This window comes from Heteronotia binoei, chromosome 4 (genome assembly GCF_032191835.1).
Source record: "Heteronotia binoei isolate CCM8104 ecotype False Entrance Well chromosome 4, APGP_CSIRO_Hbin_v1, whole genome shotgun sequence".
Classification (NCBI taxonomy): domain Eukaryota; kingdom Metazoa; phylum Chordata; class Lepidosauria; order Squamata; family Gekkonidae; genus Heteronotia; species Heteronotia binoei.
This window is the reverse complement of record NC_083226.1, coordinates 148,376,395-148,402,238: the sequence shown is the minus strand read 5'-3', so window position 1 is coordinate 148,402,238 and position 25,844 is coordinate 148,376,395. Positions and strand designations below refer to the sequence as shown.

At 41.6% G+C, this 25,844-nt stretch overlaps 1 protein-coding gene across 8 annotated transcripts in view; it reads right to left on the bottom strand.

The window, feature by feature from the left end:
* Positions 1-25,844, bottom strand: part of ARL15 (ADP ribosylation factor like GTPase 15) — a 247,194-nt gene that overhangs the window by 125,389 nt on the left and 95,961 nt on the right. For all 8 annotated transcript variants that reach the window (XM_060235998.1, XM_060235999.1, XM_060235995.1 and 5 more), the window contains 2 exons: positions 2,565-2,709; positions 303-362 (listed from right to left, as the gene is read on the bottom strand). In XM_060235998.1, the coding sequence (XP_060091981.1) occupies positions 303-362; positions 2,565-2,709 (205 nt within the window). The remainder of the gene's footprint in view (positions 1-302; positions 363-2,564; positions 2,710-25,844) is intronic.

The following is a 25,844-nucleotide window of genomic DNA, read 5'->3' as shown; positions in this document are numbered from 1 at the left end:
GCATTCACTGTAAAACAAAAGATGGTTTAGATCTGCCTGCAAATCAGGCTTCCTGTATAGATTCAGAAACTTGACACAAACACATTTAAAACCACCTATGACATGCACCCTAAAAGCAGGAGAACTTTATGTAACATGTGTGAAGCCAGCCTTAGACTGTAAATCTGCAGGCAGGGACTGTATCTAATTACTTGTCTGGAGTACAGGGTTTTCTGCCAGTGCACTATTAAATATTATTATTAATAAAGACAAAGGAATGTAAAACTACTAGTCAGATATGCAGGAGATTAATAGTATTATACCTCCAAGCTCTTTTACATTCAAGATAGCATTCTGGAATGGCACTGCTTTTATGCTAAAACCTGAAATAAAAAAATAAAAAAGAGTTAGTAACTTGTTCAGTATAAACACCATACAAAGCAGCATATCTGCTAATATTCCTCCCTCATCCTATTGCTTAATCCAAGGTCTGTGGGAATGTTCAGAATTTTGAGAATTGAGAACGTACACCACCACAAAATGGTATCCATGGTGGGCTGAGGCCAAGAAGAAAAGGGCTGCCATGGGATACTGTGGCCAGTCACAAGATGCTGAGAACTTGCAAGCCAAGTGTACTCCTACTACGCTGCTTCTGGATTCTCTTGCTCCAGCGCAGTGAAGGAAAGTGAGGAGTGAGTCTTTGCTTTGGGAAAGAAGTAAATGGGCACTAGGAAATGCATCAGCATGCACCAAGGTGCCCACTGGAACCACATTGGTGGAACACCGATTTAAGTGTGAGCTTGAAGTATCTGACAAAGGCTTGATTTGAGTTCCCATCAATCCTTCTCTGATCTCCACTCTTTTCCTCCAGTTTCTAATTTGCTTACATAAATTAATAATGGATGCAAAATAGTTAGATATAATTGTACAAATATATATTGCACATTTAGCTTAACAAAAATAGAGACTTAAAAACTGAGAACCACAATACACCCTCTTTGGCTTACATTTACCTAAAACAGAAAGATCTAAGAAGAGGGTCATTGCTTCAGATCACAGTTACCCAAATAGCAATGAAAAATTCTTTTTAAATCCATCCACATTCCAATTTTATTTATCTCTGGCATTCTATCAATTCATAGCATACTATGAAATCAAATTAATCTTTCAAGCAATGAGAAACTCTGCAAACTAATATCTAAATTCAGAACCTCCCAAACCCAAGAATGATTTATATCAGTATTTCAAAACTCAACATATTTCTGGGGAGATGTTAAGAATTTTAACCCTTCACCCTTAACCCTAAAAATCTGTGCCTATTGGAGTCAGAAAGCAAAGGAGAGGAGCAGAGGGCAGGTTAGCAATTAAAGAAGAAAACAACTACTCCAAACACTGGTTGAGGTTCTTCTGAAGGTGGGTAAGTTTGGATATTGTAGTCCTCCAGGCAAGTATCTCTCCCAAAGCTGCTGAAGCTCTTGGTACAATATTATTCTAACACATCAGGCCAGATCCAAATAAAACTAGCAATACCCACCAATTTCCCCTTCTCACTGTGGATTCCCCTTCATAGCACTCCTCTGGGTTGCACTATCCCCCAGAAGAATAATTTTGTGGAGGTCAGTGGGCTGCAGCTGTTGCAAAAGCCACACTAGGGCCCATGTGCCAGAACAATTTCATTGTCAATCTATGGGATGAGAGGACCAGGAATGCTATACATGATAAGCTCTAAGCAAGATGGCTAGCCAAGACACAGTGCTTCCAAGGCAAACCCTTTGAAAATACCTATCCTGAATATTTCTAGTTTACCTACTTATTTATTCATTCCTTGTAATTTATCCCTTTAACTCCTTTACTTCCAAAATTATTTCCAATTGCTATACCAAACCTTGTTACGTTACGTTCTCCTGGACGCTCCAAGGTGTGGCACAGCCATGAAGCTGTCAACAGCAGTGGAACAGCAAGAAATTTCATACAAAATATGTATATGAGACATATATGCTTACAGGTAACATGAAAAGTCTATCTTTCAGTTCCCTCAACTCACTGGATCTGAGTTATATAAACAAACTCTACTGTGTGATGTCATCTAAGACAGTTATACTTAGAAATTAAGCATGTATATAACTTATATGCTACTGAACCTTCATTGCTTGAAGATGTATCAGGTCAGACTGTGCATGTTTACAGGTCTTTGAGAAGAAAGTTACACTTCTTAAAGATTCTTCTATAAAGCAGAGGCCATCTTCTGCGTTCACGGCATACAATACTCAACAGTAACTATGCTTAAAATTCAGCATACATCTGCCATGCCACAAGATCACTCTCAAATGACTACTGCTTAGATTTGATCTCTTCAGTTGCACATCCAATTTATCTAGAAATAACCTCCCTCCTCCTCACAAAAGGAGCTGAACTGAGGCTGAAATTGCTAGACATGTAATGGTCAATCACTAAGTGCCATGTTCTTTGCTTAATATGAATTAAAAATTACAATGTCCACCTTTTGATTCGGCTTTGGAAGAAGAATTTTCCAGAGTTTTGAGTACAGCTAACTTTTGAAAAAGACTTGGGTAACATGAGCTTACCTGTTGTTGACACAATGTTCTCTCTATTTTCACTGCAGAGCTGTGACAGCAGACTAGTCTTGCCTGATCCAGTGAGACCTATGCAAACCAAGTCATACTCTGGTCGTGGTGGTGGCGGTCCTTTGCAGCAAAGCGCTCGAAAGCACTGTTAGGGATAATAGAAAGGAAAGATTGATCACATTTCTGTAAAGCCCAAGAGATTTTTTTATGGTACAAGTTGACCAATAGGGCAAAAAAAATGAGCCTTAAGGGGTGTGGGGTTCCTACTATTCTGAATAAAGATTATCATTGGGGTTTTTTCTTCCTTGAGTTTAAAATTTATACAGTTTAGCATGTACTATCCCAAAGGGGGACACACACATTCTCAAAGGAGGACACACATGTCTCTCCCACTGAATGATCCGCAGACTGTTGATAATGGAGTTAGAAGCTGTTCCTTAAAGCCCAACTCAAGAGAAATCTTCAATCCACTTCTTCCATATACAACATCAGCAGCTATTTACAATGCTCACTCTTCCATTGGCTCTTTTGACTTTGTAATAAACCAATGAGTCATTTCGTCTCATCTGAGAAACTTCCTTAGTGATATTAAGTGCCACAATAGAATAGCATGGTTTTGCTCCCTCCCATTTGAGCCATGTAAAGAAAAAAATGGGCTGTCCTTTTGCATGGAAGATTATAATCAAAATCCAGCCCAAGACATGTACATTCTGCCAACACATGACCAGAGGCAATGTTGAAAACTATACAGATAATTTTGATTAAGGGACCAACATCTAAAGAAAAAAGTCAAAATTCTCCAGCAGACTTCTGGGCCTCCAGTGTGCAAAAGGGAACTTACTTTCTTCCTGTGGGATATATTACTTTGTCTTCTAATATCAAAAAATATCTTTTATACGTTTCAACAGGCAAATAAATCCTTAACACATCAGGAGCCAAAAAGGTGCGAATACTTAAGGATCTGCTGCTGCAGTTTATAGTGCTTTAGAGAATGAGTTTCAAACATTAAAATACATGGTAGAATAAAGGTTGCACGTTTGCATTTAACAGACCTGCACCTGTATTTATTCAGGCACAATATTTCTTAGTTTAATCACTACACTTGATATGTTATTCTAGTTTGTCCCAGACAGTAAATACAGCTATGGGACAATAAAGTACATTTCTGAAAATGCCTCAACTTGTCATCTTAATTCAATGAATAGGAGAGGTGCCTGTAGTTACAACAGGGCCTCAGATAACCTGCAAGCTGGTGACAGAAGCCAAAGGCCTCTTTGCACGTCTCAGGTATAACTTAAACAGGGATGGGTCCACCATACATGCTATAGGGTATGCTACAAGGGCATGTAGTAAACTCCCCCACATGTAAAACTTAAGAAGCCAGTCTAATATGAAAACAGTTTTCTTTTCAGAATACAATTCAGGCATGACATTTAGTGGAAAGATAAAGGCAGGATGGAAATGTTTTAAATAAACAAACAAAACCTATACAACCAGAGAAACTTTGTCAAGAGTGATCCATCAATAGAGATGAGGCTTTGATTCAGAGAGATTTGGCATACTTTGGGATTCAAGCATCTTCTCAAAGCACTATGTGATGGGAAAAGAATACTGAATGTCATAACAAATAGTAAATGTGTTGTAAATGGAGATTACCTGTGTAATTTTTATTTAAAGTATCTATATCCCACCTTGTCTCCTTATACTCAAAGCAGCTAACAAAGCAACTAATGCTGAAAGGACACCAAAATAACAACAAAATCAATAATGTTGAAGAATCACAACCAATCAATTTACACTCCAAGGTAAAACAGTAAAAAACTTTCTAAATGCAGTGATCAAAGGTGTTCACTTTGCCTCCACTTGGGTAGGCCATTCCAGAGGAATGGACCTACCACAGAAAAATAAGTGTCCAAACTATTGCTACAGGAATACCCTAGCAGAAGGTGCCAACAGAAAAGACTGGTTGAAGAACATCACTGAAGCATGGGTGTAACTGTAGGTTTCATAAGTATGGTTTCATAAGTATGACAGGCCCAAGCCCTAAAGTGATTTAAAGATAATAACCACAGACCCAGGAGCAAATAAATAACCAATGCAAATGATGCAGCACTGGGATTATATATTCCAAGTGGCTGACCCCAGATAGGAATCTTGTCACTGAATTTTGTTCAAACTAAAGCTTCCAAGCAATCTTCAAAGGCAGCCCCACACAGAGCATGTTACAATGGCCCAATCTGGAAGGTGATGGCAGCATGGATCTGTGGGACTAGTTTATGCACTAATATGGCCCAATCTGTCCCAAGGTCAGAAGTTTGGGGGTGCTGCTGGAGCCTGCCTTAACAATGGAGGCCCAGATATCAGCCACTGCTAAATCCACATTTTTCCATCTTAGGCGGGTGAGATAGTTGGTCCCCTTCCTTGAGTACAACAACCTGGCAATTGTGATCCATGCAACAGTCACCTCAAGATTGGACTACTGTAATGCTCTCTACTTGGGGCTGCCCCTGTCTCAAACCTGGAAACTTCAGCTAGTGCAGAACACGGCGGCCAGGCTGCTATTGGGGCTTCCCAGGTGAGAGCACATACAGTCGGGGCTCTGGGAACTGCCCTGGCTGCCAATAGTATACCGGATTTGCTACAAGGTGCTGGTCATTACCTTTAAAGCCCTATATGGCCGAGGACCTGCTTACCTTAGGGACCGTTTCTCCCCACATGTTCCCAGAGGATACTTAGATCTGGATCCCAAAATCTATTAGCGATTCCCAGGCTGAGGGAGGCAAGACTAAAGGCCACCAGAGAGAAAGCCTTCTTGATAGCAGCCCCCTACTGGTGGAACCAACTGCTGGAGGAAATGAGGGCCTTTCAGGAACTCACCCAGTTCTGCAAGGCTTGTAAGACCGCACTCTTCTGGTTGACCTTTAACTGATTCTGAGTCACCATTATTTAGGAGAATATTTAAGAGATACTGAAGCCATCAGAAGTGAAACACCAAATGATGTTATCACCAGATTGTTTTTAACTTGAATGTTAAATTATGATGCATTAATGTTGTGAAATTTTAATTTTGTTGTGTTTTCATTGTTGTGAGCAGCCCTGAGCCTGCTTCAGCAGGGAGGGCGGGATATAAATTGAATAAAATAAATATAAATAAATAGATAATATAATCAGAAGATGGTGCTCATAGCAACAGCACCAGTCTATTTTAAGGGTTGCCAACAGGCTTGAAGAAAAATGGCCTGTCCCTTTAACAGAAACTTAGCATGTGCAAATGGGCAACTGAAGCTTTTCACAGTATGGAGATAAATAATATCCCATCAAATCTCTTATGAGTCAGGACATTTTTATCTAGGTCTGTTGGCAATCCTACCTATTTCTCCATCAACAAGGCTGGGTTCCAGAGCATTCCAAGTTTTTAGCTTATTCTAGTAAATAGTGCTAACATTCGTTATGTCTGGGAGACTAATACCAGCCAAACACTCTACCTTCCCAACCAGCACCTCTTTCCTCTCCTCTGCATTCAGTTTGTTCAGTCTCAACTGCTTGACCATAGCCTCAAGTTACTGGCCCAGGACTATCAAAGCTGCTTTTAGAGGTTTAAATAATGAAAGAGAAAACAAGGTATTATCATGCATATATTGATGACAACACACTCCAAAGCTCCAAGCCAATTTTCTTACATAAGGTTCAAGAGTTTTGGGGACAAATGAACTCTTTTGGCACTCCACTTGTGAAATCACAACTAGTTGATTCTCCCCCACCTATAGAATCTTTCCTGTCAACAAGAAAGCAACCAGCAGAGGGATGTCCCTTTAATCATTAACATGAATTGTAGCTGATCTAACAGAATATTGTGGTCAGCCATTATCAAGTGCTGCTGATAGGTCTAACAGTTTTAACTGTGTGTTTCTTTAAATGTTTGTTAAGACTGGGGAGGGGTGTGTGTGAAAGAGATGGATAAGTGAGTGAGGTGATTGGTTGATGACTGAGAGTGTGTATAGGCAGAGTTAAGAAGTGTACGTGGAGACAGAAAAGGCAGAAGACAGTCAGCAGTTAACAGTCAGTTCTGGTCACTCAGCAGTCTACAAAGTCTGAGAAGCAGTCTTATTAGAATCTCATTCCAGTGCTGTGAAAGGCATTACGATTTTAAAAGGGAAATAGAATACTTTAGAGGATATATTAATGACTAGCCGCCTTAAGCCCGCTTTTTGGGATAGGGCAGGATATAAATTGAAAATTAAATTAAATTAGAGAGAGTCAAAACCTAATATTGCCAATAAAGGTGTGGGAGACAGAAGCTGACAGAAACCTGAGTTAAGTAGGGGGAAATTAAACTGAGAAAAAATAAAATAAAGATTGACTAATGTACATTCTAAAGAGAAAGGAGGATTTGTGAGGAGTGCTTGTGAAGAGAAAGAGTGTGATACTTCTGTTATCAACATACACTGTTTTATTCACTGAAGAGACAAGTAACAAAACATCTTGAAACCAATATGCTTCTTGCACAAATAAAATTGTATTTTGTTTATTGTTAATCCAGAGTTATATGCAATTAAAATACTACAGTCTCTTCCTCAGGACCACATAGTCCAACAAAAGAGCCTTAGAGCTTGGGCACAATACTATGGGAAAGGTTAATTAATAGGATTAGAATTAAATTTCTGGTGGCAGCATTACATACCTTGAGAGAAAGAAATAAACATGGCTAGTAGCCATTGATAGATTTATCCTCCATGAATCTATCTAATCCCCTTTTAAATCTGTTTATTCCTGTGGGCATCACTTCATCCTCTGGCAGTGACCTTCTCATTGGGTTAACCACCCTCTGTGTAAATTAGTATTTCCATTTATCTGTCCTGAACCTACTGCCCATCAGTTTCATTGGATGCTCTTGAGTTCTAGTATTTTGGGAGAGGAAGAAAAATTTATCTTTGTCAACTCTCTTTACCCCATGCATAATTTTATAAACCTATATCATGTCCCTCTTTTTTAAACTGAAAGGTCCCAGACTCTTCAGCCTTTCCTCAATGGGAAAGTACTCCAACTCCCTAATCATCCTGGTTGCCTTCCTCTGTACATTTTCCAGCCCTGCATGTCCTTTTTGAGATACAGGCACCAGACCTGTACACATGTCTGGGTCAAACCATCAACCACAGGTTCACAGCACCAGGTTTTGCATTGAATATGTATGTCATATGTGAGGCTAAGGCCTAATAACGTTAAGATTCATATAATATTGGAAGTCCTTAACTCCAAGGATCAAATTCTCTCATAGACCACAAGTTGCTCTTAAATCTTCTCTACTATATGTATCAACGAAGCTATAGAAAGAGTATCAACCCACAACACTGCATCACATTCCTATACAATGGAGCAGGCTGTGCGCCTTCATTATTTTCAACTACCATCCCCAAGTTCTCCTCAGACTGAAGTGGTAGGAAATCACTGTCTTGTTGGAGGCTGAAACACATCCAGCAAGAAAACCAACCATCAACAGTGGGAAGCAAAACTACAGGTTTATATTAACAATAAAATGATTACATCTTTTACAGTTAGACAAATTCCTGTACTAAATTTAAACCACTCCGAAAAACCTAGATGCTGTCTTAATCATTTAATAATTTCAAATGTAAGAGCAGGTAGTAAAACACAGTATTTGAGAAACTACAGGTTTCTGTTGCGTAAACCTGAAACCCCAAGGTGCTGATTATGAAGTTCTTTATAATGACTAAATTAAGGAGTTTCCAAAGCCATCCTGGAAAGGGGCACAACTTCACAGTATCTTTGTAAAATAGCTGGTCCTTGTCCCCATGATAACAACAAAAAGCAGCAACAATCAAGCCATTTGCAAACAATATGGGACATTTCCTGTTCATGTAGAAAAATCTTTGCTTTCCTCTGTGGGGGGGGGGGGTGTAATTTATGAATACACTCTCCAAAAGAGCCTGGCAAAGACTAAATATGCTCCAGAATGTTGAACGCTATTTAGGGGCCATGAAACAGGGATAAGGAAGGAGGAGAAATACACAGCTTCAAACCCCTCAGAGTTCAAAGAGGGAGGGAAGATTTTACAGGATGGAGCAGCATTTCCAGATTGTCTTCTTCACAATTCCTTGTGGATTGCTGACGGTTCTAGAACAAAATGTAGTAGATTGGAGAAAGTTTCCCTGTGCTTGTGATATTACTCCCCTTAATGAGAACAGAACTGAAAACATTAAAGGTCCATTTACTATTAATACTACTACTACTGTCCAGAGCAGAACACATTTCTCACAAAACACTTAAGAGAAACTGAGTCACTCTATAACATACCACAGATGCCTTATTATTTTCTCCTTCTATAGTTACACCAGCTTTTTCGCTCTACTACAGCTACTAACTTATTTCACTTTCTACAGCTTTCTGTTGCCTTAGTCTTTAGAACACACACTACATTTTTAGGTTCCAGGCATTTTTAAAAATATATATATATTTTTTACACATGGAACTGCACATTAATATTACTATTGTATGCTGACTGCAGAAAAACAAACATTTGCCAAAGGCATGGGCTTTAGAAAACAGATTCCAATGACCTCTGCAACAGAGCAAGTGCTCCAATACGTCTAGGACAAGTAAATGAAAGGAACAGGACACCGTTGTTTTCTAAAGGGCACAGTTCTTTCAGTTGTTATCTAAAAACCAGACAAGAGGCGCTCGTCCTTTCATGGTTTGCCATAGGCCACAAAGAGTCTCTTGTCCTGTCTGCAGGGACGGTCCTGTCAAGGTAGAAGGCTAGGGCACAGCGTACATCTAGTAGTTGGTAGGACGGTTCCTGAAAGAAGGTGGGCAAGACCATCGGTTGGGAGAGGTGGAATGCGGATACCACCTTGGAGAGGAAGGAGGGGTCTGGCCGGAGGACCACTTTGCCTTTGTGGAAGATCATGTATGGTGCGTCGCAGCGGAAGGCACAGATTTCGCTGGCCCTCCTTGTTGATGTTATTGTGACTAAGAAGGCAATCTTCCAGGATAGTAAGTGAAGTGATGAGGAGGCTAGGGGCTCAAATGGTTTCCCCATGAGCTAAGTGAGCACGAATGATAGACTCCAGGTGGGGACAAATGGCTTCAAGAGGAACTTCAGATGCATCATGCTCTTCAAGAAGCCCCTAGACACTGAAGAAGACATTGGATTTATATTCCACCCTCCAGTCAAAAGTCTCAGAGCAGCTCACAATCTCCTTTATCTCCCTCCCCCACAACAGACATCCTGTGAGGTGGGTGGGGCTGAGAGGACTCTCACAGCAGCTGCCCTTTCAAGGACAACCTCTGCCAGAGCTACGGCTGACCCAAGGCCATGCCAGCAGGTGCAAGTGGAGGAATAGGGAATAAAACCTGGTTCTCCCAGATAAGAGTCTGCAACCTTAACCACTACACCACTACACCAAACTGGCTCTCTCATGGATAAGAGAAGACTTCCAGGCATCTACCATGGAGTGGAACGTCGAGATTGCCAACAGGTGCACCTTGATGGAAGCCATGCTGAGGCCAGAGTTGGACAGTGTGAGAAGGTAAGATAGAATCACGGGCAGTGGGGCGGACTGTGGTTCACAGTCCTGCTGCCACATGAAGACAGCGAATCGCTTCCATTTAGCGGAGTATGACTTCCGGGTAGATGGTTTCCTGAAGTTCAATAGTACATGCTGGACCTCTTCTGGGAATTCTGAGGTCGTATTCTCCAGGCTGCCAGGCGGAGGAGTGTTGGGTTGTGGTGTAGTACCGCACCATTCTGTTGTGTTAGTATGTCGGGTGCTGGTGGCAAGTGCTGGAAAGTGTTGTCGGAGAGGTGTAGTAAGCTCGGAAACCATGGTTGGCATGGCCACCAGGATACAGTCCGTGTTGTCTGTCATTATTTTCTGGATTGTATGGGTGATTAGGGGGATAGGCGGGAAGATGTAGAACAGGGTTCCCATCCAGGAGTGAAGAAAAGCATCCCCCAGGGAGCCCTTCGTCCGGTCTCCTTGGCTGAAAAAGAGGAGGCACTTTGTGTTGTGTGACCTCGGGAAAGCGTCCACAATGGGTGGACCCCACTGTGAGAAGATGGGTTGAATATAAGAGTCGTTGAGTTCCCATTCGTGGTTGTTCAGTGTGGTTCTGCTGAGGGCGTCCGCGTGAGCATTCTGTGCGCCCGGAACGTGCACAGCTGAGAGGTGAATGGCATTCGCAATGCACCATGCCCATAGCATCTGTGCCCTGCGGCATAGTTTGCTGGATACAGATCCACCTTGCTTGTTTTTGTAGACCATGGCCATGTTGTCTGAGAGGATGAGGACGTGGTGACCCTGGAGGTGGAGTCGGAAGGATCTGAGGGCGTGGTGGACTTTCTAGGCAGTTGATGTGTAAGGCACCTTCGGCAGGTGACCACATGCCCAGGGCCATCAGGTTTTTGTAGTGTGCTCCCCACCCATGGAGGGATGCATCGGTAGTCACGGTGGCCGACGGGGTGTCTGCTGGAAGGGCATCCCCAAGTTCAGTTGTTGTCTTTGGTCCACCAGTGGAGTGAGGAGATTACCGTGGTTGGGACTTGCAGCTGTGTAGACTGATGTTGTCTTTGCGGCCAAAAATTGTGCACGAACTACAGTTGCAGGGGTCTCATGTGGAGGTGTGCGTAGGGTATTACGGAGGTCGTGGCCGCCATATGTCCCAGTAGGCACTGTATTGTGTGGGCTGACTGGCTGCTGAGTCCATAAGCGCCCAGATTAGTGCTTTTAGTGTCTGTGCACAGTCCTGTAGGAGGTATGCACGATAGTTCATCATGTCCAGGTTTGCCCCAATGAAACGTAGGTTTTGTGTCCGCTGCAGGTGTGATTTCTCTAGTTTCACTGCCAGGCCCAATCTGGAGAGGAGTAGTCGCGTGGCAGCAATGTCCTTGATCAGCTGTGATGGCATGGAGGCAACTGGCAGTCAGTCGTCTATGTACGGGAATACTTGAATGGACTTTTGGTGTAGTGCTGCTGCCATGCATTTTGTGAAAACCCTTGTTGCTGTCGGGAGCCCGAAGGGTATTGAAAATGATTGTTTCCCATTGTGAACCACAGGAATCTCCTGTGGTGTGGTCTGATGGAAATGTGGATGTAGGCGTCCTGGAGGTCCAGGGATGCTAGCCAAGATTCCCAGGGTAGCAACTGCATGATTGTCTGTAGGGTGATCATCCGGAACTTCCTGGGTTTTATGTAATGGTTCAGTTCCTGCAAGTCCATGATTGGGCATTTTCCCCCATCTCGTTTTGGGACGATGAAGTATCTGGAGTAGAATCCTTGTCCCCTTTGGGGGAGGAGGTACGCATTCTATTACCCCTTTTGATAACAATGTATACACCTCCTCTCGAGTGCTTGTGAGGGGGGTGTGGATACGAAGTAGTTTTTGCGAGGAATGTTTGTGAATTTGATCGCATATCCCAATCTGTTGATGGTGAGGACCCAGACATCTGATGTTATGGGAGTAGGCAGCTCGAGAGTCTGGTTCCTCGGTTGGTTGATGGTACAGAGAAGTTCCTGGTTGGCGATTGGGTCAAAGAGATTGTTTGTTCTGGGGAGACCGTTTAGCTAGCTGTTGCTTGGTCCTGGCGGAGAAGGAGGATCTGGTGCTGGTGGAAGGTCTCCACTTCCAGTTGTCCATGAGGCGTGGAGGGTACGGTTTGGGACGGTGTGACGGTGTCCATTGTCGTGGTTTGTATTGTTTTGTCTGTCCAGGGGAGTTCACGCCCAGGTGTCTGGCCTTCTTCCTGCCATCGTCCATGGAAGATAGCACCTGATCGGTGGTGAAGTAGAAGAGGCCCTCTCCATCAAAGGGTTGGTCCTCGACTTTTTGTTTGAGGTCTGGTTGGAGCGTCATGGCTCAGAGCCAAGCATGGCATTGCAAGGCGATGAAGAATGCCATTGCTCTAGATAAGCAGGAAACAGCGTGTCTCAGGGAGTTGATCTGTTGTTTTGATAGCCTGGATATCTCGTTTACGAGGGCGACTGCTTGGGGTTGCATCTGCTCCAGGAGCTGGGAGAGTATAGGTGCAAACTTCACTCCCAGGGTGAAGGTGTAGGCTGCAAAGTAGGCCAAATAGTTGTGGAGATGCAATAGTGTGGATATGGTGGCGTAACGTTTGTGAACTAGGGAGTCTAGCTTTCTGCCCTCTCTGTCAGGGGGTGCTGAATGCCATGTAGTCTTGGTGTTTGAGGTGGACTGTACTATGAAAGAGTTAGGTGCCCGATGGGTGGTGAGGAACTTTGCGTCTGCTGGTTGGATCTTGTAAAGGGCCTCCAATCTGCGGGACGTTGACAGGGTTGAGGCAGGTTTGTCTCATGCTTCCTTGAGGGTTGCAAGATGTACTGGTAGCATCGGCAGGGAGGATGTAACGAGCAAATCTGATTGTACCAACTGGTAGACCAGGTCTGTGATCTGCGGTGCGTCTGTGTGCATTGGGATATTCACTGCCTCTGCCATCCGAGTTATGAGTTCCAGGTAGGCCTTGGTGCCTTCCGATGGGGATAAGGTGCCCAACTGCGTAATGTCTGGGGAGTGGTCGGTTTGGGTCTCATCTGACTCGGAATCGGATGATGAGGAGACTGAAGGAGACTGGTCAGGCGATTTATCCGATTGGCCTGGGAGTAGATCGTCTGGCATGAAACGTGGGGGTTCATCCCTGAGTGTTTTCTGGGGGCCCTGTGGTGCTCCCAGTGCGGCCGACGGTGGCTGTTGTTGGGGAAGTGTCCCCTGTGATACGACTTGGTGGACGATAGCTGCTTTGAGTGTCTGGAGTCTAGCTTGTAGGTATGAGTCCACATATTGGGCATAGTGTGCTCCACTATGTGGCAAGGGGAACCAATGGTGACGGTGACACCTTCGCCCCACGTTTTCGGGGGGCGATGATCAGGGACTGGGCGATCTGGATTGATAAGTATACCAACGTTGTCTTTTGGCATGAGACCTGGATCTGCTCCTGTATGTGCAGGATCATGATCGGCTGCGGGATGGATCGTGTTGGGAGCGTGGCCTGTTTCAAGCTCCCGAGTCTTGTCCCAAGACCACAATCTGCTTCTAAGTCCCAAATGGCTGTCTCGGGACTGTGAGGCTCAATGCTGAGGGGAGGCACGCAATGGTTCTTGTTGCGGGAGTATCATCAGGTTGTGTCTAGGAGAGAGAGGCAGATATTGCCTGGGACCCGGTCAATTCGGTGATGTAGTTATGACCTGCTCCTGGAGCGGTAGGGTGGATGCCTGATAGAGTAGGTGTGGTTGGCTCTGTATATCCCGAAACCAACTGGCTTGATTGTGCTGGTGGGAATTAAGGGCCCTTCCTAAGATGGCTGTGGCTTGAGCGATTGCTTTGGTGTCGAAGGGGTCTGTGTCTGGGATGACAATAACTGCTGCTGTGTCTGGATCTGTAGTGAGATCAGTCAGGGTTGCCATCAAGGGCTGCGTTGTCACCGTCGGCAGGTATATCGATTGCAGCACTCTCAGTGCCGGCGCTGTCAATGTCAAGGGTTGCACCCTAGACATCGTGGAGGTCAGCATCAACAGTTGGGTAGTGGTCAATATCGAGGTTGATATCAGAGCTGATATCAACATTGAAGCTGTGGTCGTCGGCATCGACATCGAAGTTGTGCTCAATGTAGTTGCTGCTGATGGCACTGCCGGTTTTGAGGTCGGCTGTTGGGTTTGCTGAGGCCAGCCTACGGTTGTTTTGGTGGCGGTAGAAGCCTGGGAACAAGATTTTTCCTTTTTCCCTGTTTTGTTCTTATTTTTTGAAGGGATCTGCTCCGTAGCTGAAACTCCCTGCTCTTTATGGGGGGGGGGAGGCAGCGAATGCCTGGATTCGAGGTGAGGCGTGAGGGCAACCCCGAGGAGGTAGCTTTGAAGCCGAGCCGCTTGGTTTTTTAGCATCTGCTTACCGAAGTTGCAGCAATGCGTGCAGCGCTCGATGTTGTGGCCGTCTCCCAGGCTGATTAGGCACAGAGAGTGACTGTCTGCCAATGGGAGTTTTGTCCGGCACTTTGAGCACCTTTTAAAGAAGGTGATGGTCCCAAGACAGGAGATATGCCAAATTGTGGAACAATTTTACAAAAAACTATATGAAGACAAACAAGTTCAAAAGGTAGATTTAGAAGAATATATTGACCAAAAAAATCTTAACAAATTTACAGAACAAAAAAATTTAAATGAACCAATAACGATAAGGGAAGTGGGAGACACAATGACATCCCAAAAGAATGGCAAAGCTCCGGGTCCAGATGGCCTACCTGCTGAGTTCTATAAAGCCTATGAGGAGCCTTTACTGTTGCCATTTAAACGTCTTCTTGAAAGGATTCAAGAGGAAGCTCAAATACCAGTTTCATGGCAAGAAGCTACAATATCCTTAATTCCAAAGTAGGGTGCAGACTTGAAAGATATAAAAAACTATCGGCCAATTTCTCTCTTAAATGTGGATTACAAAATTTTTGCAGCAATATTGGCACAACGCTTGAAGAAGGTTCTACAGTCCACAATGCACCAAGACCAGGCAGGATTTCTTCCTAGAAGATAGCTGAAAGAATAGTATGTAACATAATGGAATACTATGAGAACCACCCAGAGAAACAATTGGCATTAATCTGTCTGGATGCAGAGAAGGCCTTTGATAACGTTTGTTGGCAATTTATGTTGCAACAATTGAAGGGAATGGAATGCGGTGAGAATTTCTTGAGAACAATACAATCAATATATTCCTCGCAAAGGGCAAGGGTGATGCTGAATGGTGAACTAACAGAAGCAATTGCTATTCAAAAGGGTACAAGACTAGGTTGCCCACTATCACCATTCCTTTTTATTTTGTGTTTAGAGATACTGAATAACCAAATAAGAGAAGATACAAGTATTAAGGGAGCGGTGATTAAAGCTGAACAATACAAACTGAGAGCCTTTGCGGATGATTTGGTTTTTATATTAGAGCAACCAACAGATTGAATTGACTGTCTGATAAATAAGATTAACCAATCTGGCCACGGGGCAGGATTGAAGATTAATTATCATAAAACAAAATTCTGATGAAGAATATGACAATAGAACAAATTCAACTTCTACAATAAAAATCAGGTTTTTTGTATGAGAAAAGAATTAAATACTTAGGTATACACATTTCAAATAAGTGTAGCAGCTTAAAGATGGACAACTATGATAAATTACTTAAAGAAATTAAAAAAGATCTGGGCAAATGGCAAGATTTGAACTTATCCATAATGGGAAGAATAGCCTCAATAAAGATGAACATTTTGCCAAGACTGTTATTTTTATTTCAAACTATTCCAGTACTCTTAAATAGTGTGTTTTTTCAAGAATTGAACAATATGGTCTCGAATTATATTTGGCAAGGCAAAAAACCTAGAATCAAACTAAAGATATTGTAAGACTATATAAACTGAGAGCAGGCTTGGGCCTTCCAGATTGGCAATTGTACTATAGAGCTTCTGTGCTCTCATGGGTAAGAGACTGGGTACAACTGAACATTAAGAGATAGTTGTTGCTAGAGGGACACGACCTCAATTTGGATTGGCATGCATATTTATGATATCAACGATTAGAAGGACATTCTTACTTTAAAAATCACTGGTTCCGGAAATCTCTGTATCATACATGGTCGTGGCTAAAACTGAAAATTTACAGGTGGGTATCTCCAGTGGAAGCATTCACTCCTCCAAATCTTTTGAAACCTAATCAGAGTTATAGATATGAAGAATTGCTGAAAAATGACAACCAACTGAAACCCAGGGAAGAGTTGGAAAACATGGACATTAAAATGAGTTGGTGGTTGAGAACACAAGTAGAATCTAGATATGCCAAAGAAAAGACAATAGACTTTAATACGGAGCAATATCCATTTGACAAAATCTTTTTAGGTCCTCAAGAAAAATTAATCTCCAAGCTATATTGAGACTTATTACAGATGAAGATGCAAGATGAGATAGTAAAAGATTGTATGGTCCAATGGGCGAAAAACTTGGGGCGTAACATGTTAGAAGAATGGGAGAGGCTATGGAAATTCAATATTAAACTAAGTCAGTAACCTTTAAAGAAGATCTGTACAAGATGTTTTATAGATGGTACATAACTCCACAGAAATTGTATAAGATGTATACTAACACGTCTGACAAATGTTGGAAATGTACTAAACATGTGGGGTCTTTTTATCATATGTGGAGGACCTGTGGGGTGGTGAAAGACTATTGGAAGATGGTTCATGAACTATTACAGAAAATTCTGAAGACACAAATCCAATTCAAACCAGAACGGTTTTTATTAAACATATATCCTAGTGATTATTCCAAAGAGATTAGACATTTGTTGGCACACATTAACACAGTGCCTAGGATTCTTTTGGCACAGAGATGGAAGCTTCAGGAGATCCCCACAAGAATGGACTTGGTGGGGAAAATTCTGGAAATGGCTGAGCTGGACTATTTATCCCAGTTGTTGGCTGGGAAATCTAAGGAAGAAGCAAGAAAATATTGGGTGAAACTACATACTTGGCTAGATACTCAAGACTCTTATGATTCTTTGGTGTGAACTTATATCTCCTTTCTCCTGTATCCTTTACTATAATATCACTTTTACTGGAAAATGTCAGCTTAAATAGATACTTCAACAAGAAAACTTACAACATAAATGTATCAAAACACATTATCTTGATGCTAATGATTTAATGTTAAGAGATAATAATAATTATGTGACAATATCTGTTTTCTAAGAAAGTATATTACATGCAGATTAGAGAATATTTGTAACTACAATTTTCTATTCCCTCTTACCTTTTACTCTCAACTTTTTAGAAAACCAATAAAACTTTTAAAATAGTAAAGAAGGTGGTGGTCCCTTTCCTGTCTGCCAGGATTGGAGGGTGGGGGAGGAGGGAAACACTCACAAGAAAAAAAGGTTGAAACTTTTTTTTTTGTAGGATGACGAAGGAGGATCCAGCTCTATAGCTGTAAAAACAGGCAACTTCAAGTGGTCTCCAAAAAGGTCTTTTTTTCCAAATTCACACAGTATAGAGAGTTCTGTGACTGATCCAAGGTCACCTAGCTGGTTTTATGTGGAGGAGTGGGAAGGAGTGGGGAATCAAACGTGGATCAAAAGCAGATTAGAGTCTGCTGCTCTTAACCACTACATCAATATATTAAAGTAAATATATTGCAGGCTTTTAGTATTTTGACACTAAGTGCTATTAATTGATTTATATACAAAATTTAATCAATCTTAATTTTTAATAAAGCTCAACAATTTGTACAAAAATGTAATATCTCAGTACAATGTACACTTTAAAAACAAATTGATTTATTGCCAACTCTTCAGAATCCAGCTCGCAGTGGCTTACAATTCAAAGGGGCATCTCATGGCCATGCCCCTAACTTTCCATCCATTCTCCACAAGTTTTCATTCTAGAAAATCATATATATTTTTCCATTTAAATCATGCTTCACTGTACCATGTCAGCACCATGACCCTGCCAACGACGATTTGCTCAATTGCACGGAAAGACTAAGGCTGATTCCTCACCGGCATCTGCTCCACCCCCGCTATTCTCCCTGCACCGGCTCAAGCAATGGATTCCCCACTAGTTGCTCCATGGGCGCCTCTTACGTCGTGGCTACTGTCAAGTCTGCAGATTCAATAACGAGTCGATGTAGATACAAAGAAGCTAGTTTATTGATACTGGATACTTGTGGCCTGAGCCAGGGTTTGAAGAAACTAAAACCATACAGTAGATACATTGCATATAAAGATCACTTCAAAAGCATTCCTACGGGCAGGGAAATTGTGCAGGGGATATTCACACATAGTACATTCTCATGTTGATTAGGTGTAGTGGCCTTGATGTTTTACTAGGCTCCTACCAGTCCCACAGGCCTGGGCTGAGAAGGTTCAGATAAGACTTTTCACACATCACCATTTCAAAGCAGGGAGAACTTCTAAGAAAAGGGAGGGGAAACGATGGAGAGGCACTAGCAGCATTTGGTCTACTTTGGTTCTACCCAGCATGCTCTCTGGTTGAGCCAGAGTTATACTCAGACTTGACAGCTACTTCCTATTACCATTGTGGCAACAGGATGCTGGTTTTTGGGGGTTCCAGCTGCCGCGACAGGAATAAGAAGCAGTCCCAAAGTAAGAGGCACTGCAAAAAGACTGGTGGGGAATCAATGGCTTGTGCATAAACAAGCCAAATAATAAAAGTTTATAAAGTAGTAAATTAATCTCTAATCAGCTGGAACATCCAGTCCAACATCTGCCATAGTGGTTGTCAGATCAACCAAAAAGACTGGAAGCAAGGCTGTGGTAGTCATTTGGACTCAACTATGAGGTGTCTTTACTTTAAACAATCACATGGAGGCTAGCATTTCTGAATAAATTACCTGCTTGATAACTGAATGCTTAACTTAAAACTTAAAGCATTCAATCTTTGTAGAGCACAGTCCCAACCTCTAAAGTTTATCTATTTGTTTGTTCTGGATTCAAAGTGGATTCATGGGCAATGAACAGTCAATGCATTAAATAAACTATTATAATCTGAAAACAAATGGGAGAAATTATAATAGCAGGATCAGAGACAGATTATATCAGTGGGATCAGAAAGACAGATTCCTTATAAACCAGAGTTTTTACAGTTAAACATGTAGTTGACATGCAAAAACAAAACAAAAAAAACCCAGGCAACAACTTTACCTTTGATTACCACAGTTAGATTGATCTTCCCTATGAACTACAAGGAAAAATAAAAGAAATAGGCCAAAATTCATGACTGGCTGATGAAAGTAAAAGAAACTTACTCATTGGTGAAGCTTAACAGCCTCCCAACAAAACTGAGATACGTCCAAATTAGACTAATTATAGTCAAGGGTTGTGCAGAGAATGGAACTTGCAGCAAAATGTGAGAGACAGAATTCTTAATTATGCAGGGGTTTGAGCAGACACATCTTATGAAAACTATTTTGTATACTCTTTATTGTGTATACCTTTTTATTGTCTCGGATTTATTTTGAAAAATCTGACAACTCTAGACCTGATTAAATAAAACATTACTAAATACAGAGAACACTTGCATACCCCATAGAATTCAATCCTATATAAGCATACATGTCATTCCTATTTTACTTAAATTGACTTTACGGGGGGGAGAGTTAAATTCCAATGCCTCTTATCCAGAGCTTTGCCAAAAAAGAGGAAAGCAGATTTCGTTGAATTCCAAATCTGGGAGATTCAGAGATTATAGGGTGTAACCAGTTTATATACATGTTATTACACAGGCTACCACTTCACTTTACTAATCCTTCTGATTCATGGTCTCTAAAAACATTATATGATGCTGCTCTGACAGACACTATTTTCACAATGGAATTTTTTCCCTGGGCATTAAACCAACTATATGGCATGGTTCTTTGTGTACGAAACTAGTTTGGCAGCAGATCAACCTTTTTAAAACTTACAATACATCTCTTCATTTTGGCCTGTGTCTGAAATAAAGGGGATTGTAACTTTCACAGGAAACTGAAAAACTCCACAATCAAATATATAGTCTAAACCTTGCATGTCAAACCTATTATAAGGTCCACATATGAACTACATTGTACAACAAGGCAAAAAAAAAGTCTCTCACACATTTTTTGCCTGGCAGCAACTAGTATTCAGAGGCATACTGTGTCTGAATTAGAGGTTCCATTTATCCAATATTCACATTCTCCTTAAATCTCTTTAAGGAAATCTAAAGTAGTGGATATCACTTCATTTTGAGGGAGCAAATTTCATGTATTTCACTATTGGAGTATTTTCCCTTGTCTCTCCTGAATCTCCTGCTAATCCCTTAGCATGATCAAAAGTTGTAGAATTAAATGGGAATATTTTTCTATTCAGTTTCTTTATCAATCTCCCCAAATTATAAAGCCCAAAATACTTTAGCCTTCCCTTATAGCGATATAGTAGTCTATCAGTATTTTAGCCCTCCCTTATAGTGATACATTATATCAATACTTTTAGTTTCCCTTTAAAAAAAAATCTTTCTCAGCTCTTACATATTTTACAGATGTAATCAGAATTGTACCCAGCATTCTAAACGCATAGACACTATAAAGGATATGGGGCATTTTAGTTGCCATACCCTTTCTAGAAACCCATATGAAATTCAGCATTACAATTAGGCTGCAATGAACCAGACTCCTATGTAAAAACTGGAGCTACTATGATATTTTTCTTTGTTTCTTTGCTTGAGCTGTCATATCATTTGTTACTGCAATTTCAAAGATTAAACCTAAAACACAAGCATGTTGTTCAAATGTAGGGACCAAGCTACAGTTTGTTCTTACCAGAATGAGCCTGCAGGATCTTCAGACACAGTCATGTTGAGAAACATGGATTAGGTACCAGCAATCACTAGGGGTGTTTTCGCACTCACCTTCAGCCGGCGCCGCGACCCTCTTGACGACGGAGGATCTGTGCTGATTTCCCACACGAAGCGCTGGAGCAACCAGAAGAGCCGCCAATTTCCGGCGCGAAGCCCGCTCAAGCGTTTTCCTGCTTCTTGGCGATTTACGTTTGAGCGGGCTTCGCGCCGGAAATTGGCGGCTCTTCTGGTTGCTCCAGCGCTTCGTGTGGGAAATCAGCACAGATCCTCCGTCGTCAAGAGGGTCGCGGCGCCGGCTGAAGGTGAGTGCGAAAACACCCTAGGTGAAGCAAGAAAACTCCCAACAGCAGTTAAGTTCCAAAAGGTGTTTCAGTGGTCCAGCCATGTGAGTCAAACTCTGTTTTTACAATATATGAACCAGCAACAACTTTCAGATCTGGGGAGGGGCTGTGGCTCAGTAGCAGAGCATGTAGAGGTCCCAGGTCTAATCTCCAGTATGGATCAGGTTGTAGGTGGCGTGAAAGACCTCAGCCTGAAACCCTGGAGAGCCACTGCCAGTCTGAATAGACAATACTGGCTTTGATGGATCAATGCCTGATTCTGTATAAGGAAGCTACATGTGTTCAATAGCCAAATATTTGAGAACAGCCTTTCGAAAGATATGCTGTACATACCTCATTTTTGTTAACCTCATATCTATTGTGATCTATGTATAAAAACAGGAATTTACTTTTTTGTTTCTCACTCCTATAGAAGAGTCACAAAAGAAATTCACTACATACACCATAGTGACTAAAAGACCAGGGCAGGGGAAGAATTTATACTTCCAAAGTCCACCCGTGACAAAAAAGAAAACTGTTAAAATATTTGATTCTTTAAGGAATCAGCCAGGTAAATAAGTAGCCCGCCATTTTAAAGTTGTATTGCCCAAACAACTTACCCTCCAAAAATTGTTGGAGGTTTTATTCTTTTCAGCTACTAATTTTCAAACACAAAAAGAGTGATAGTCCAAAGATTTTGTTTTAAATGACTCCCCTCCCCCCAAATCCTCCCAACCCTCCAATTTATCTTTTGCTCTGGTCAACAGCTAATGGTTCTTGCCTTGCATAGTAGCTATGACCCCTACATTTGAGGTGATATGATCAAAGGCACTTTGGCCAGACTTGGAAAAACATTTCCACTGAGAATGGACATAGTGCCTGTCAAAAGGTTATTCCCACTGTGTACAGGGAGCAGCTCATGTTACTTCCAGTGTAACATGAAAGTGCAAACTCTAGCTGGAGCAACCCACATACATGTTTTTCTTTCTGCAAAGGGCATGTGTGAGGCTCTGACTAGAAGAACACACATCCATCTTGCCATCTGAAAAGGGGGGGAAGGAAATAAAAGGTTTCCTTAAGCAATCCAGCTGCAAGTCACTTATTTTTAATAATTCTTTAAAAACGTAAGCCTTCCATTTGAAAACTGTTTCTATTGAATTCAAGCCTAGGGAGGGAATGGGGGCTTTTAAAAAAAATTAGTCTCCCTATATCTCGTAGAAAACAAAATAACTTGCCAGCGTAAATCTTAATGTCAGTGACAGGAAGGCTTTGGTGAACCATTACCATAAATCTGACAAACGCTAATTTGATGGGTGGCTGTATCTGTCTGCTACAAAGCCAGTCTAGACAGTCTATTGAGAAATCCTAAAACACAACTGTTTGTTCCCCGTAACACCATCTGGATATGGCAATAAGAGCCGACCCAGTGCCATTCACACATGGATCAAAGCGCATGCTAATGCCATCATGAAGTCATACACATAAAAAATTCAAATCTGAGAACTCGAAGCAATTTTGCTAAGTCCTCAGCGGAGAAACCTCAGACTTTGCTTGACTCGAGCTAAGTGCATGGGGGGGTGGGATGGAAAAAGAGAGAGAGAGAACGGAATATTTAATGAGCTTGGCCTTCCAGAGGAATGTTAGGCCACCCATTGTATTGGAAAATGCTCATGTCACACTTCAGTCATGGCACACATCAGGGTGCCGCCTTTACAAAAACTGATCTGAGGGCCTTTTGTAATTACCTGTTTCATACAGTACCCCAGAAAGTGCAGATGGGTCCCCTAGGTGTAACTCTTGGACTTATTACAATAAACTATTAGAATATCCTGGCTGATAGACAATATTTGGAATCCCTCTCATTAAAGAATACTCTGGCATTAGATCAAAGCATCAAGGGCCCCCTATTGAACTTCTTTAAGTATTACAAATTGTAAAGAGCAAGTCTGGCTGCACAGACAGTTTGTCTTCCCACTCCTCTCCTGCCCCCAATTAAAATCAAAATCAACCCACAAATCAGAATTTTTGAAACAATTATATGAGTCTGCATTGTTACAATACAGATATGTTCAGAAACTAACCTCCAGAAGCAAGAAAAACCACCAACATTTCCAGCAAATCACATTCTCTTTTCAGAGTTATTTTTTCCTAACATGCTGGCTTTCCATGGTTGTGTTCTGATGGAAGAGTTTAAAGCAGTAAGGAAGATTAGAAGAATTATATTAAGGACGAAGTAACACACCTTCACATCAGCAAATAATGCCAATATTAGAATTTCACTGCAATTGCAAATTGGCTGTCATTTTTTAAATGCTTAGCATCAGATTGTGGTGGGGCTGGGATAAGCCAATGCAACTTTATTTTCCGCCTTTGCGCACCTGATCCTCCCACACCACATTAAAGTGCTTTTGAAACAACTTTCAGTGTTTGTTAAGGCACAGATGGAGCTTGCAAAAAAGATTCAAACCAGTATCAGCGTTCTTTGGTGTATGGCCTAAAAATTATCAACATGTTTATCAATAGTACATTATAATTCAATACATTTTAAAAATGAAGCCATTGTTAAGCAGATTACTAACAGCAATTGTTACGCAGATTACTAAGAACTTCAGTAATGAATACATTGCTGCAGATGAAACAGATTTTTCTGTTATATTAATTAGCAATCTTATAGGAACTTTGAACACTTTAAAATGCAATCCATTTTAAAAATGAAATCTGCAGGAAATTCTGAATCTGAGTCAAAGGCCAAAAGGAATCAAATATATGTAGCTTGTCGTATTTCATTTTTTCTACAGTATAACTTCACCCTTTGAGAAATTGTTTTACCAATTTAGACAGTTAGACACAAATGAGAGCATTCCACTAAACAAGAAAGTCTCCAACAAACAATTCCTGATCCAAACCCTTAGCTTTGAAGCAAAAACAACAAGAGGCAACACTGTATTGATTATACAAATTGTTTAAGTGAAAAAAAAATGTTCACTTGTTTGAGGAACTAATTTTCATTATAACTAAGTCTGTGACTATAAAATGACAACCTGTTTTTTAAAATAATTTATTCCACTCTTATTTCAAAGAGCATGTAAATAAATCTACATCCACTGTTATCAACTGATGTTAAGAAAAAAACTACACTCATGTAGGGAGATATACCCCAACCAGTGGAAATAAAGCCTTGCAGAACCTTATTGCATTTTGCTGGAACATTATCTCCAAGATTGCTAATGAAGACCTAAAAGACACAGGAGGCAGTACATGTCAATAATCTCAAAGACGAACAGAGCAAAATATATAAATAAGTGTTAATCTGAACTCAGTTCCCCATTAACTGACTTCAGGATTCAACTGGGATAATATAAAAGTAGCTTGTATGCGATTCAAAGCTTTGTGAGCACAACTTTGCAGGAGCTTCCAATACAACAGAACAAGTCTGCCACCTACTGTTCAGCAGAAGCACCTTCTCTAAGATTCACAATAGACCTGACCCTTGAAATCACGTAAAAAGTTCCTACCGTTGCTGAATGCAATTGGAAAAACATTTGGCAAATTTAAAAGTAGTTACCAGATTACTGCTCATACGTTACAGCTGTTAGTTGCTGGGTCAGAAACAACAAAACACGGTACTGTTTGACAAGAAAAAAAGCATACCAACACAACTACATTTTATAACCCCATCAAAAAATAGTCCTCGTCCAAAAATAAAACAGAAAACTCTACAGAACAAAAGATGGTTTACAAGGATTCCAGAACACAGAGCATAACTCCTGCAGCGACCCATTCCACAGAACAAGGACCAGCGTGTGTTCGCACCACCACCCAAAGAATTTGTCAGAGGACGCAGTCCACAAGGCAGCCAAGCAGAACTTAGTTGGCATGTGGGTTCATATGGAGAAAAGAAGGCCTTCATTTATATCAGCTCCAATTCATGGAGGGCTTTACAGATAATACCAGGATACCTGAGCTTGAGATGAATCCAGAAACTTATTGGAGCCAAGTAAAAACAAAGGATCAGCTGCCAGCATCCAGGCATAAAAAACAAGTGGCTCCATACACATACACACAGAAAAGCAGCAAGACGGTACAGCAAAGTTGCTCAGTGGTGGGGATGACGCCTTTCTAGGAAAAACAGTTCAGAGAACTATCCTTCTCACAAAAACTCTCCCATGTTTTTTCTCCCTTTCCCTAACCTGGCCCACCACTAGGTCCTGTAATGCTCTACTTATGCTTGAAGAGACCATAACTCTGGCTCCTCCTCTTCCTATGTGACTGGACTACTACGTGATATGATATGTCTGCAGCTCAGTGATTACCATGTGCCACCTGAATGATTAAGGGATGCTTGCCAGCCCCCAGGTCTAGGCGGGGGATTCCCCGATATTGCAGGCTTCTCCCCACTCCCAGCCAGCTGGCTGGTGGGGGGAAGCTCTTCCTCAACAGCCCTGATGTTCCTTTAGAACTCAGCAAGGCATTTTAGAAGAAGCCTGCAAACTAACTGTTTCTATTTGGGAATGTGTGTGTGGCTTTAAATCTCAGCAGGATGAAAAGCTGCTTGCGGGGGGAGTGAACA